The sequence below is a fragment of the Dama dama genome, chromosome 17 (assembly GCF_033118175.1).
Source record: "Dama dama isolate Ldn47 chromosome 17, ASM3311817v1, whole genome shotgun sequence".
Classification (NCBI taxonomy): Eukaryota; Metazoa; Chordata; class Mammalia; order Artiodactyla; family Cervidae; genus Dama; species Dama dama.
Genome location: NC_083697.1, coordinates 18962885 through 18975477, shown reverse-complemented (window position 1 = coordinate 18975477; position 12593 = coordinate 18962885). Strand labels below are relative to the sequence as shown.

The window sequence follows — 12593 nt, the reverse complement described above, 5'->3', positions numbered from 1 at the left end:
TTATAACCTAAAAATCATAACCTAAAAAATTTCCTACAACAAAAATAACTTTTTACTGATAGTTTTAACAAAAGTACCATATGAATAAACTAACTTTCATTATAACCAGATATCTAAACCATTTTGAACACTCTCCAAATTGTTTATTTAGACTTTGGTACTTGAACCCATCTGCATTATGGTTTTAAATATTTAAATTTATATAAAAGCTTTCCTTCATCTCCTTTGGCAGAAACAATCTTTTCCTCCTTGGAAACTCCATAGCACTTTATTCATGCTAGACTTAAAACACCATTTATGTCTTCTATGATGTCTATTTGTGTAGATGGCCTTATTATTCCTAACATTCTGCCCACTTTTACCATTAAATATTAATCAAATAAAAACATAAAATGAGGTCACCTTTGTGAAGGTGCTTAGTAATCTATAAAGTAATGTAAAATATAAAGGTATATTTCAGAGTAAAAACATTTTGCTAAGACTCCATGTACTACATCACAGTACAGTTCACTAAATGATACTGTTATAACTTAAAAGCTTTAACACAGCCTTCCATGTAAACCACCAATTAACTAACTGTCAATAATTTATGAAAAAAAAAAACACTGTACACACCATACTCCAATAAATGAGAAGGGTCAGGTATCTTAAAAAAAAAAAAAGAAATACCAACCCAGCCCTAGAGACACTAGGAGCTGGCCGGCCTCTGTATCAGCCTAAGGAAAAGACTTACAGATTAAGATTCTAGCTAACAAAAGGAGTTAAATGTCCAAGAAAATCCTCTTATGTGCTTTATCATAATTTATGATAGAAAAACCTCAAAGTAATTACTATATTTTAATTTTTACATTGAGTTGATATCCTTACTTCAGAACATATATGCAATATTAAGATTTCATAGCTGAGACCTAATTTTGTGTACATGGTCAAACAGTTCATAAAATCCTGATTCATGTTCTAGTAATAGCAATCTAAGAATTAACAAAACCAGCAAAGTCAAAGATCAAAATTATTCATTTGCATTGTATCTGAAATTTTACAGAACTATAAAATGAAACCCCTTTTTAACTTCAGCAATAGAGGTAAAATATACTTGTAATAACATATTGTTTCTAGCTTCCACTGTACTTTTTAATATTTTACAAAATAACAACATGGTGTATCACAGACTATATCATAAGAAATGGTTTCTAAAGATCAAAAAATTCATCAGGAGATGAACGTCAAGAAATCAGTAGTGCCATAAAAAATCGTTTACCACAAGTTTTAAAATGAGAAAATCACATGTACTATTTCTAAAGACATCTAACCATCAGAAGCTTCAATCCATTGGATTCTGAACTGCAATCACAATCCTTCATGGACTTTATATAATCTGACAATAACTTACAGTTATAAGAACATCAACATAGACAAAAAAAATCAAAACAGCAAGGCAAATTAGCATTTGTTAACTACTAATCTAATTGATCAAAATGATAATTTCTCATCCTCATCCTAATAATATGAGAAAATTCTATTATCACTATCCACTATTTAGTAAGCATGTCTTCTGAGTAAATGTTAGCAAGCTAACAAAAAAAAATTTAGAAGTCAGAAGTTACATATATCATATACCAGATGCTTGAAACATATCTACACTATTTTTTCTTTTAAAAACAAGTCAATTATATTGGAATGTACCTCTCTATCTGATCCAATTGTACAATAAATGCTCCTTGAATGTGTTAATGCAAAAGGAAAAATTCTTCAACACTGAGTCTCCCAAACATGATGTATGTGGCTAACAGCTGAGAGGTAATGTGACTGAAACTGTTTGCCTGAAATCCACCAAGATCGAGGCACAGAAAAATGCAGGTGACAGTATAGCTGGAGGTGCAAATTTGTCCAGGAATGTAGCCAAATTGGTGGCACTTCTCTAATGGTCTTAGATGTACAGACAATGGCCTTTCTTTTTCAGCTGTAATGTTACACTTAAAGAACATGGAGTTGGAAGACCTGCTTGGTCTTTGAAACAAATAGGCATAAAACTGGGACTTACAAAAGGCATTTCAAATACAAACAAAAATTTGTACAAAAAATTTACATGTTTCACAAAATCTGCCATGTGCAACCAAAAAAAAAAAAACCTGTCATTACCTTGGGGTGAAAATGCTATTTCACATTTCATTCTACATTTCCCCTTAATTATTTAAAATTTTTTTCTGCAAAAGAAATTTTCTAAAATCATAATCTGGGAAGGGAGTGCTCTGAAAGGAGAATTTACATTTTTAACCATGAGCTCTTAGTATACAACCTTATGGACTTCTTTACATCCTGTATTTGCTTATTCTTAGGAATGAACTAACTCCCTTACAAACCACTTAACAGCCACATGTGATTCTAGTCACTCTGTACTGGGCCCCCCTTACATCCTTGATGGCGTAGAATGTTATAGTAAAAAAAAAAAGAAAGCATAGTGTTTTTCTTAAGACTTTATAGCTTGAGTAGAGGTTTAACAAATGTATACATGCATAGGTACAAATATTCTATAAACTACTCTAATCAGCATGACAATACAAAATAAACTGAACATTTTGAAGGAAAAGTACAACAATATCTTATAGGCGAGCAGTAACAGGTAAAACTGACACAGCATTTTGCATTTTAGAAGTGATCCTCATAAAATTCACTGAAACCTCAAAACAACCCATGACACCATACGCGGATTTTTTCCCCACACTTTACTGAAGAGCAACCTGAGAAGTTCTGTGACAGAACAAATTTCCATACTGAGTACACTAGTAATAAAGCCAAGATTCAAATTGGGTTCTCACAGCTAAATCAAGGCTGCCAATTAGATTTATAATTTAAATTGTCACAATTTAATTTAATCTTTACAACAACCCAATGAGATAATAGCAGCTAATATTCATGGAATGCATCTTGTCACTTGTTACAAAACCCTATAAAAGAGTTATTACTCAATTTTACAGATGAGAAAAGTGAGGCTCATGGAAAGTATGTAAACTGCAGAAGATCACTCAAATCACAAGTAGAGGAATCATAACTTAAATCCAGGGCATCTAGTTCCAGAGTCACCTTCTTCACCTCATTCTTCAGCAGGTTAAGAAACTTGCTCAAAGTCACAAGAAAATTGCAAAGGGAGAACATGAAGCAAGCGTTTTAGCCCTGACTACTTTCCCTAAATGTAACTGGAACAATTAAGATCATTAAATCCAGAGGGGCAAGATAAGCTTCGGGGTACATTGTTCTTGAAAGCAGAGTTTGAACAGGTGAGGAACATCAGCAGAAAAGCAGCAAGGGTTTCAGCAGTCTAGAGGAGACTTATCCTCACACGTTTGAAACAAAAGTAAAGTGAAACGTATGTGAGCAGAGACAGGGGTGTTTACCGTCCTGGTGGAGCCGGTATGAAAGGTGGTGGATGAAAAGGATGATTCTAATTAAGAAATTAGTAAAAATGAAACACAAGACATTTACTTTAAGAGAAAATTTTAAAGCCACAGAAAGATAGGGGATAGGTGTTGTAACACCTCTAAAAGAACTGATACCCCAACTCTTGCCAAAAGTACCAAGCATACAGGAAGGAATTATATACGCACTGAAAGAATCTGACTACATTTTTGCATTTTTCTTTTCTACACTAAAGTGTCATGTACAATAGCAACTCCTTTTCACCATTAAAAATCCTCCTGTGGAGTAGAGAGAAGTGGAGAAAGAGAACATAATTGAGCATAACGTGTATCCCATTAGTTCTCCTGTCCTGAATCTACGGTGCTGCTTACTTTTACACATAAGATGGTCCTCAGACTCATTAAAATCAGGTAAAAGAAATACAGACTTTCACTTAAATGAATAAAATGTCAACGTAAAGTACACATTAAAAGCAGAATCTGCAACAACAAAAAAAATCATGGCAGAGACCCGATGCAATGATACCAGATACCAGGAAGCAACACTTTTTAGAAGACAAATTAAAGAAGGAAAGCAGTCCTGATGGAATTTCTTTTCTCATTACTTAAATCAGGTCACTGAAATGGGCTTACACTATGGTATTTTCTTCATTTTAATTTCATCAAACCATAAATTCCCATGAAAATATTAATACCTTAGACACGTGCTCACAATAATTGGAATGCCTAACCTTTCAGTATAAGTACTTTTGCATGAGTTCAACAAAATAAAAAGAATGCAATGAGACCCCTCCAAGTTTTTTGCTTATGTCAACAGCTATTTTATGAGTATGAATTATCTTTGCAGTTATAAAGCATGTGTAAAATACATTACATGAGTGAGAAGTCTTACTGCAGATGATCAAGTAAAGGTCTAAACTGCACACAGAAACATCAAAATCAAGCTAAATTTCCTGGAATGTAGCAACCATAAAATGTTCCTCCCAAAGCCATTACTGTTAAATATACCTTAATGAATTAAGTTCAAGTGTAACTACAATTGAAATATATGATTTAACTGAGTTATGACCTATTTTTTCTCTCAAAAGCTAAAGGGAATAATGACAGCTGTGAGACTTACATTTTTCCATTCCAGGGTTTTTCTGAAAGTTATTTCACAGTGGAGCTAAAGGCAAAATGCACTTAGTGACATTTATTTGCTTTAAAATATAGTTATGCTATCACCCACAGAAAAGATAAGATTTTAATAACAACTTATCAAGTAACAATTGTATTTGATCACATTTTTAAACTGCACAAACTAAGAAGCATTCAGGAAGGAAACAACCTCAAAACGTAATATGATACCTACAGCTACAATTATAACTAACTTATTTACACAGAACACAACCAACATACAACAGAACCAACAATCAACATGACAAATGCACAATTAACATACATGTGGTTGAGAATACCCACCCCTAGCAGAAAGCTTTTTGGTGTTGATAATTTTGGCAGCATATTCTTGTCCAGTAGGGATTTTCATACATCTTCTCACCACTGAGAATGCCCCCCTGAAAACCAATAATTAGCAGGTCATCAATATAATCAGCTTGATATTCTATTAAAAACTTACATCTGAGTATTTTTATTGAATTTAGTGAATTGTCAAATATCAGTGCTCCCTATAGTAATATCTAGAAAACGAACAATTCTTCCTGGAAACTCAGACCTTCTTTAACGTTGAAAAACAAAAATAAATTTTACTTAACTGGGAGCACACATTATTAATCAACAAAATGAAAGGAACTGCCAATTATGACGACTCTTGTTTGCATATGAAATTTGAAAACATTTTACAATTCACACTCACACAGTACCAAATACTCTGAGAAAAAATCCTGCAAAGAACTGAAGAGGAGCAGCAAAAATCTGCTGCCTATTTATTTTGGTAGGAAAAAAAAATTAATGTGGCTCCAAGTAGGTAAATATGGCGATTGTTTTCATTAAAATAAATCTTAGGAACATTTGTGTGTGGTTTAACAAATCCTGCTGTGGTGATTTCTCTCTGCCCTGTTTTGGGCTGGGGGAGGGGAGAGATTTGAATTAAGCTGCTCTTCCGACATATTCTCCATGTTTTAACAGCAGACAACATAAATACATAGGGATATGATCTTCATTATAGTTAAAAGATATTTACAAGTCCTTTAATTCAACTGTAGAAAACAACAACGTACACATAAATGCACCTCTTAAGTAATGTTCGACATTAGCGATAGAGGAACTGGGGCTGGGTTTGATGCTACATAAATTAACGTTCACGGCTCGGCCCCTAGGTCCCTTTGCACAGGTTCTCAATAGGTCTCCTGTTTCCTTCCTTAACATCGCCAAGTAGTCCTGTCGGTCAGGTGTAGAAGCTCGTTTTTAAACAACATACAACGTTAGGTTACCCCTGGGAAGCACTCTCCCGGTCTCCAGAGGGCTTTCCCACTGGCGGTGTAAATAAATCCTCCCAGAGAACTCGAAGATGTTCACGCAAATCCTAGGAAGGGTGATGATAAGCGGGTGATCTAGTGCAAGGAATAACAGTGGATATGGGACAGGGGGTCGAGCTCCTTTGGGAGGTTCTTTTCCTGGACAGAACAACTACTGGATGCGAAACAGACGCTACGCCAAGTTGAACTTTCGGCATCAATAAATATGGCACCGTCTGGGGCACTGAGTTCTCATCTGAACGTGGGTCGTAGGGCTGACTCGCCGGCGAACCCGGCGGCATCTCTATTTACAGAAAACGTGATCTATGTTGCATTTTACATGGGTTCTTGTTTCCTCTCCACACACACACGCGCACGCGCGCGCGCGCTCGCACACTTCTCAGGATGACAGCTACAACTGCAGGGATCGTAAATCCACTAAGTCTCTAATGCAGGAGGGTGGGGGAGCGGGCGAAGGTGGGCTAAGGATTATCAGAAAGGGCCACAGCCGGGGTGGAAGGTCTTTCCCCTTCGTCGTCCCCTCCTCTTACTAAGACAACACCTTCCTCCGAGCCGACACACCGGGGGCCCTCCTCCCTCTCCTCCCGTCTCCCCAACTCCCTCGCCCCACGCGGGAGGCCCGTGGGTCGGGGGTAACGCGACCCGCCCTCTGCTGGAAAGGGGACGTGCGAGTGCCCGGCAAAGGCGCTTACTTTCCGAGCTCCTCGAAAAGCTGATACTCGTCCGTGAACCTGGTGCAGGTGGTAGTCGAAGCCATCCTCGGTCCGGGCTGTCCCCCTGGCTGGGAGCGCGGCGGACCAGACGAGAGCAGACGCGCGGCTTCCCCGGGACTCGCCCCGCGGCGCTGTCACCCAGGGCCGCCCTCACTTTCCTCGTCCGAAAGTAGCTCGCCGGCGAGAGAGTGTGCGCAGGGGCGGGGCGGGAGGGGAGATGACCAGAGAGGGTGGCGTGGGGTCTCCTCCCTGCTGTCCGCCGATCCTCCTTCTCCTCCTCCTCCGGGCCTCGCTTCCTTCTTCTCCTCCCGACGCTCCCCCCGACCCCTTTCTAGCCCCTCTCCCCAGATGCAGGCGCAAAGTACTCAAGAAGAGGGGCCGGGAAATGGAAAACAGCCGGGCACGGGGCGAGAGGCGAGCAGTTGCGAAACGATCCGCACCGGGGCAGGAGGGGTAGAGGCGGAGGGGAGGGAGCCCGAGGGGGCGGAGGCCGCGGAGCCGGGAGCGGACAGCGCGAGCCCAGCTGCAGCTGTCAGCAGGCGCGGGCGCGGGGCGCGCCGGAGCCGGCCTCCCTCCCGCCCGCACCTCGGCAGCCTCGCGTCCCCCACGAGCCCGCGGCGGCTCCGAGACTGCGCGGCGAGACGAAGAGCGCTCCGCTCGGGCGAAGCCTCGTCCGCCGTCCCCGGGCCTCCGGCTCCTCCCCAGCGCCTCCTCCCGCCGCTCCCTCCGCCTGCCCGCACCCCCTCCCTCCCGCAGCCCCCTCGTGCCGGTCCTATCCCTCCTGCTAGCGGCTCTCACCCTGTCCTCCCGCGGATTCCTCCTTCCCTCCCTCCCCGGGTCTCTCACGCGCGCACGCCCGTCTAGGGAGAGACCAGGTGGGTGGAGGAGGATGTGCGGGGGAGACGCCTGGAGAGAGTGTAGGTGAAGGAGGCGAGACGGGAAAATTACAGTTAAACCCGCAATTAGGCTTCTGCCAGAACGTGCGGCCGATTTAGCGGGAAGAAGCGGGGCAATTCACGGACTGCGGGAACTGCGGCCGGGGGTCGCGGGGGCCCCCAGCCTGGGTGTGGGCGCCGGGCACCAGAGACCGCCCCCCAGCCGGCGCCCGAGCCGCGGTGCCCGGGTAGGGCCAGAGGTGCAGACGCTTCGTCTCGGCTCGAGTCGGTGTTGACACAGTGGGGGCCGGATGTGGGCAACTGGCTGCTTCCAAAGAAGGGTCCCAGCCTCCCCCAAGCCCCGGTGACGGTGCGCCCGCCCCGGCAGAAGCCACTGCGCCCGCTCCCGGGCGCTCTGCGCGGGGTTCCTCCCTCCCCCGCGGCCTCTTCAGCGGGGGGCGACGCCCGCCGCGCCACGTTTCACTTCTGATATGACGGCCGCCTCACTCTCCACCTCCGCCGCCGTTTTCTAGACTGGGTTGCTCAGACTCTGGCAATCGCCAAAAGCCTCTGCTTGGGCCAGAATGTGAACAGAAGGGAAGCGAGAACATCGTCGCCGAGCCACACCTTCCCTCCAGAGTAACTCCCCGGTAACCTCACGAAGTTCTGATAGTAAGGCGATTTCTCGCGAGATTTCCTCCTCCGGCGGCGGGGGCGGGGTAGTGGGAAGGTTAGGTGTCGGTCACGCGACCTAGTAGGGGCTGACGTCACTCGCATCATGTGACCAAGTCTAGTGCCTTTCGCTTTGCAAAAGGAAAAGGAGAGGTTGCATGTGCTCTTGCTTGTGTGGTCAAAGATCTGATCGGATAGTGACATCTGACTGTACTCTGTACATGGCTGTTTGAAAAAGCACGTGGCGGTTCAGGAACACGTCTTATTCATCAGCATATCTGTCACTGTTTACAGTAAACACGAGAAAAAAAAATTATCCATTACATTTAACATAGGTGAATTGCTGATAGCCTTCCTTCCAGTCCTGTGTCTTTAATAAAAGCAGACCAAAACAAGAAGCCTTCTCCAAATTACTGCTTTTTGTTTTATAGCATGGGGAAGCGAAAAACCTTGCAACTCTATTGCTGTTTCTTCATCCTCAGCATTATGTCAGGAACTCAAAATGTCACAGCTGGAAGGTGAACCATAGCTAGGAGGTACAGAGAGTCTAAGATTGAAAGGAGTTACTTACTGCTTGCTCCCAATGGTTGCTTTTAACTAGTGAATTAGTCCACGGTCACACATAACTTAAATCCACTTCCTGGTCTGAGGAACGCTATTTTGCCAATAACAGCTTTTACTAGAGTTCTTAAAATGTTTACAGTTTTTAATGCTTATAACAAAATTGAACTTTGTACATATTTTAATTTCCTAATCATAAAAAGCAAATGCTGTGTAAAATGAGCAATACAAGATGATACCAAAAACTATATGAGGAAAAGAAACAAGGTGTCTGTTAATTGGCCAGAAAGATAAAAAAATCAATGTGGTCTAGGCTAAAGATTTTTAATATATACCTTAAATATTTGTCAACATGGTTCCAAAAGTTATACTGTAATAATTTAATGTTCTTCTCTGAATCTAAAAATTAAACAGAAGTAAAATTAAAACAATAAATAAAGATAGAATTTTACAACTTGGGAAGAAAATTGTTTTTTAAATATTGCAGTAATGAGGCCTACATAATTACTATATTTATCTCAGTTATTTAAACTACCCACAATTGTAAATGGTTACAATAATTGTGTGATACAATAAAGCAAACATAACCTAGTTTTAATACTGATACATTACTAGACAATAAGTGTGCTTTTTAAGCAAACACTGCTTAATATATATTTTCACTGTTCCCTGATCTATATTTTGTACTACTTAAAGTATATGTCTTATTTATCAAAAACTGCTGCTGCTGCTAAGTCGCTTCAGTTGTGTCTGACTCTGTGCAACCCCATAGACGGCAGCCCACCAGGCTCCGAGGTCCTTGGGATTCTCCAGGCAAGAACACTGGAGTGGGTTGCCATTTCCTTCTCCAATGCATGCATGCTAAGTCGCTTCAGTTGTGTCTGACTTCGTGCGACCCTATGGACAGCAACCCACCAGGCTCCTCTGTCCACGGGATTCTCTAGGCGAGAATAATCAAAAACTGAAGATATGTCTAGTGCTTGGACCACCTACAACAATAATCCTTCTGGGGTTACTTACACTTGAAGGCCACATTGATTATCGTCTCTTGCCTCCTTCCTGGTCTCAGGCTTCTGCCCTCGTCTACTCTCATTCAAGAGCCAGAATGATCCTCTTGAAACCTCAGAACAAACCATGCTTATGCTCAAAACCTGCTGAAGGCTTTGCACCATCTCAGTTGGATGAAAAACAAAATTCTCAAACTGACTTATAAGGCCTTAGAGGATCTGTCCTCCACCCCACTCCACTGACCTCCTCACTTCAGTTGGTGTCCTGGCTCACTCTCCTCTGGCCACACTGGATACTACTGTTCCTGGAGTAGGGACTTGGCATTTGCTGTTCTCTGCGTCCCAGAATGTTTATCTCTTAGTTGTCCTATCTCATTTCTTCACCGCCTTCCAATATTTTCTCAAATATTGTCTTATGGGGTGGCCTTCCCTGGCTGTTCTATCAATTACTGCAGCTCTTTCAGACATGATTTCCAGTCCCATTCCCTGCTTTATTTTTCCCCTCAATACTTATTACCACCTACAGTACTACACGTTATTTCTTGTTGTTTATACTTCCTAACTAGAATTTAAGCTCCCCAGGGGCATGAATTACCGACTGTTTTGTTCACCGCACTATTTCTAGCAACTAGAACAGTTTCTGGCACATAATAGCTGCTTGATGAACTTTGTTGAATGGATAAATTAATTATTTGGGGGTTTAGATTAATAACAGGTTTTATATTCAGTTCAGTTCAGTTCAGTCGCTCAGTCGTGTCCGACTCTTTGCAACCCCATGAATCCCAGCACGCCAGGCCTCCCTGTCCATCACCAACTCCCGGAGTTTACTCAAACTCATGCCCATTGAGTCAGTGATGCCATCCAGCCATCTCATCCTCTGTCGTCCCCTTCTCCTCCTGCCCCCAATCCCTCCCAGCATTAGAGTCTTTTCCAATGAGTCAACTCTTCGCATGAGGTGGCCAAAGTATTGGAGTTTCAGCTTCAGCATCAGTCCTTCCAATGAACACGCAGGTCTTATCTCCTTCAGGATGGACTGGTTGGCTCTCCTTGCAGTCCAAGGGACCCTCAAGAGTCTTCAGAAGTTGATAATTAACATACCATTAAGACTTCTTACTATGAGGGTGATCATTTTCAAAGTGGTCATAGTATTCCATCATTAAAAGTGTTTATGCACAGAAATGGATTTTTAAAATACAATAATAATTGACAGCAAGGGGAAAGAATCTAGTACTAATTTACTTGTCAAGGAAGACGGAATGTGTTTCCTTAGATATATTGGCCTTACTAAATTTTACATTGTAATAAAAGGCAGTGCCAAAGGTTTTAAATAACTAGATCTCATTGTGAAGACAAAAGTCAATGTAAGGAAATGAAAAATGTGGCTTGAAATGAATTTTTCATGTGCAAAATGGGCAAAAAATTTCTAAATAGTAGCCTATTTGGTTTCTCAATTGGTTTAATCACACAAAAATTGAGATCACTTGGTGTATTGCTTCCAGCTTCTAGATTTCTACTTTGCTCAAGGTGGAAGCAAAGTATTCATAATTTTATCATCTTTTAAAATTCACCCATGAATACTGGAAAGGCAATAACAGCAAATAAAGGAGAAGGGGTATGGGGTGGTGGATGGCTGAACAACTGTTGGTTTGAAAAGTAATAGTAAGCAGAGCCCTGTCACTACCTGGATTGCTAGACTTCAATCACATAAAATCACATCAATGCCAAGAGGAAAAGGAAATCTTGCTGTAAATGTATCTCATCCTTTTTTTGTGATAGCATCAGCTGACAAACAGTAGCAAAGAGATAGAAGACCTGAAAATGATACCACATACAAAAACAAAATGAGAATAAGGGATAGAAATCTTGTAATTAAAAACTGCAAGACTTCAGTAGCCCTACTAGGAAGGGATAAGTTTCTAATACTTAAATGAGCAAAGTGGATATTCACAGGTATTGATTTCCCCTTGCTACAAAGTGGCATACAGGAAACAATGAAATGATGACTATTTCCATAGCTCCCTCAAAAGCAGAATCCATCTGTAATAGGTAGATTTCTGTGAGAATTTTAGCAGGCTCTGTGTTGTAAGCCACTCAGTAGATTTCGAGTCAAGGGGGAAAAAGCAACTTGCCCGTTGCTCTTTTTCTGTTAAAGCAATCGGCTGTTGCTTTTTCAGTTAGTCTTCCTAAGGTACAGTAACCACATAGAGTCAAGACACAAATATAGTCTACAAGCGAGTGGATTACCTGTTCACCACAGCATCCATTTATGCAAGATAAACGTGCAGATGAAACTAACTTTTCATAAAACAAAAAAGAGTAACAAATATTTGCTTTGTTTCATCAGGTGCTAATTTTTTTGTTTTACTAAAATTAAAAATAAACATGCAACTAATCAAGAAAATAAGCAATATCCAAAAAGTAGCTCTTTCCCATCACTTTCAAGTATACTGGTTAGTATACTTGATGCTTTATGAACATATATGCATACCTACCACTGTTAAAAGAATTGTAGTAAGCAATTGTATTAAATACAATGTGTAAATTGAAATAATTGGAGTCATTAACAAACAAAACAAATTAGCAGATGCTGTCTTCCTCTTGAAACAGAGCAGGACCCTATGGGTCCTAAACTCGGGAGCCTTTCTGTCCCCCATTTTCTTGTTTGTAGAGAATGGACTCCAGCTTCCATGACTTTCCCTGAGTTTCAAAGAGCAGATTCGAACAACTGCCAATCAAGGAAGGAGCTGCCAAGAAGCCACCTGAGGCTACTTTAAAGGAACCAGAGAAGCTCATCAAGATTTGTTGTTATTTAGTTGCTCAGGCTCCTATATCCCTGGGATTTGCCAGGTAAGAATACTGGAGCAAGTTGCCATTT

The 12593-nt window shown here is 41.4% G+C and overlaps 1 protein-coding gene across 13 annotated transcripts in view; it reads right to left on the bottom strand.

The window, feature by feature from the left end:
* Nucleotides 1–7001, bottom strand: part of CAMK2D (calcium/calmodulin dependent protein kinase II delta) — a 309449-nt gene extending 302448 nt beyond the window's left edge. For 12 of the 13 annotated variants that reach the window (XM_061164148.1, XM_061164144.1, XM_061164149.1 and 9 more), the window contains exons 1-2: nucleotides 6583–6993; nucleotides 4875–4969 (exon numbers count right to left, since the gene is read on the bottom strand). In XM_061164148.1, the coding sequence (XP_061020131.1) occupies nucleotides 4875–4969; nucleotides 6583–6647 (160 nt within the window). In that variant the 5' untranslated portion in view covers nucleotides 6648–6993. Of the gene's footprint in view, nucleotides 1–4874; nucleotides 4970–6582 lie in introns of all 13 variants that reach the window. The other variant, XM_061164157.1, reaches the window with a different exon arrangement.
* Nucleotides 7002–12593: the final 5592 nt, after the last annotated feature.